At 65.2% G+C, this 227-nt stretch overlaps 1 protein-coding gene across 1 annotated transcript in view; it reads right to left on the bottom strand.

Moving 5' to 3' along the window:
• Nucleotides 1-65: 65 nt before the first annotated feature.
• LOC104165188 (tropomodulin-4-like) overlaps nt 66-227 on the bottom strand; it is a 1246-nt gene continuing 1084 nt past the window's right edge. The window contains exons 5-6 of the mRNA XM_009704759.1: nt 176-223; nt 66-88 (exon numbers count right to left, since the gene is read on the bottom strand). Coding sequence (XP_009703061.1) covers nt 66-88; nt 176-223 — 71 coding nt within the window. The remainder of the gene's footprint in view (nt 89-175; nt 224-227) is intronic.

Below are 227 nucleotides of genomic sequence, written 5' to 3'. Positions count from 1 at the left end.
TCCTCTTTATTTACAGCAGCCCCAGGGAGCAGGAGCCGGAGCTCATTCGTGCCGTGGGGCGGCTGTTAGGTTTTCTTCTGCTTGCGACCTGGGGGCAGAGGAAAGGGTGGGGGCGTCAGGGCCGGGACCCCCCACCCTGATTCCTACCTCAGGAGGGGACACGGGGGACACTCACGGAGCTCGTTGTTTTTGGTGATGGCGATGGCGGCGCGGGCGCGGGGGCCTTG

This window comes from Cariama cristata, unplaced genomic scaffold (assembly GCF_000690535.1).
Source record: "Cariama cristata isolate BGI_N322 unplaced genomic scaffold, ASM69053v1 scaffold9497, whole genome shotgun sequence".
Classification (NCBI taxonomy): Eukaryota; Metazoa; Chordata; class Aves; order Cariamiformes; family Cariamidae; genus Cariama; species Cariama cristata.
Note: the sequence above shows the minus strand (reverse complement) of the source record. Positions and strands in the feature narration are given on the sequence as shown.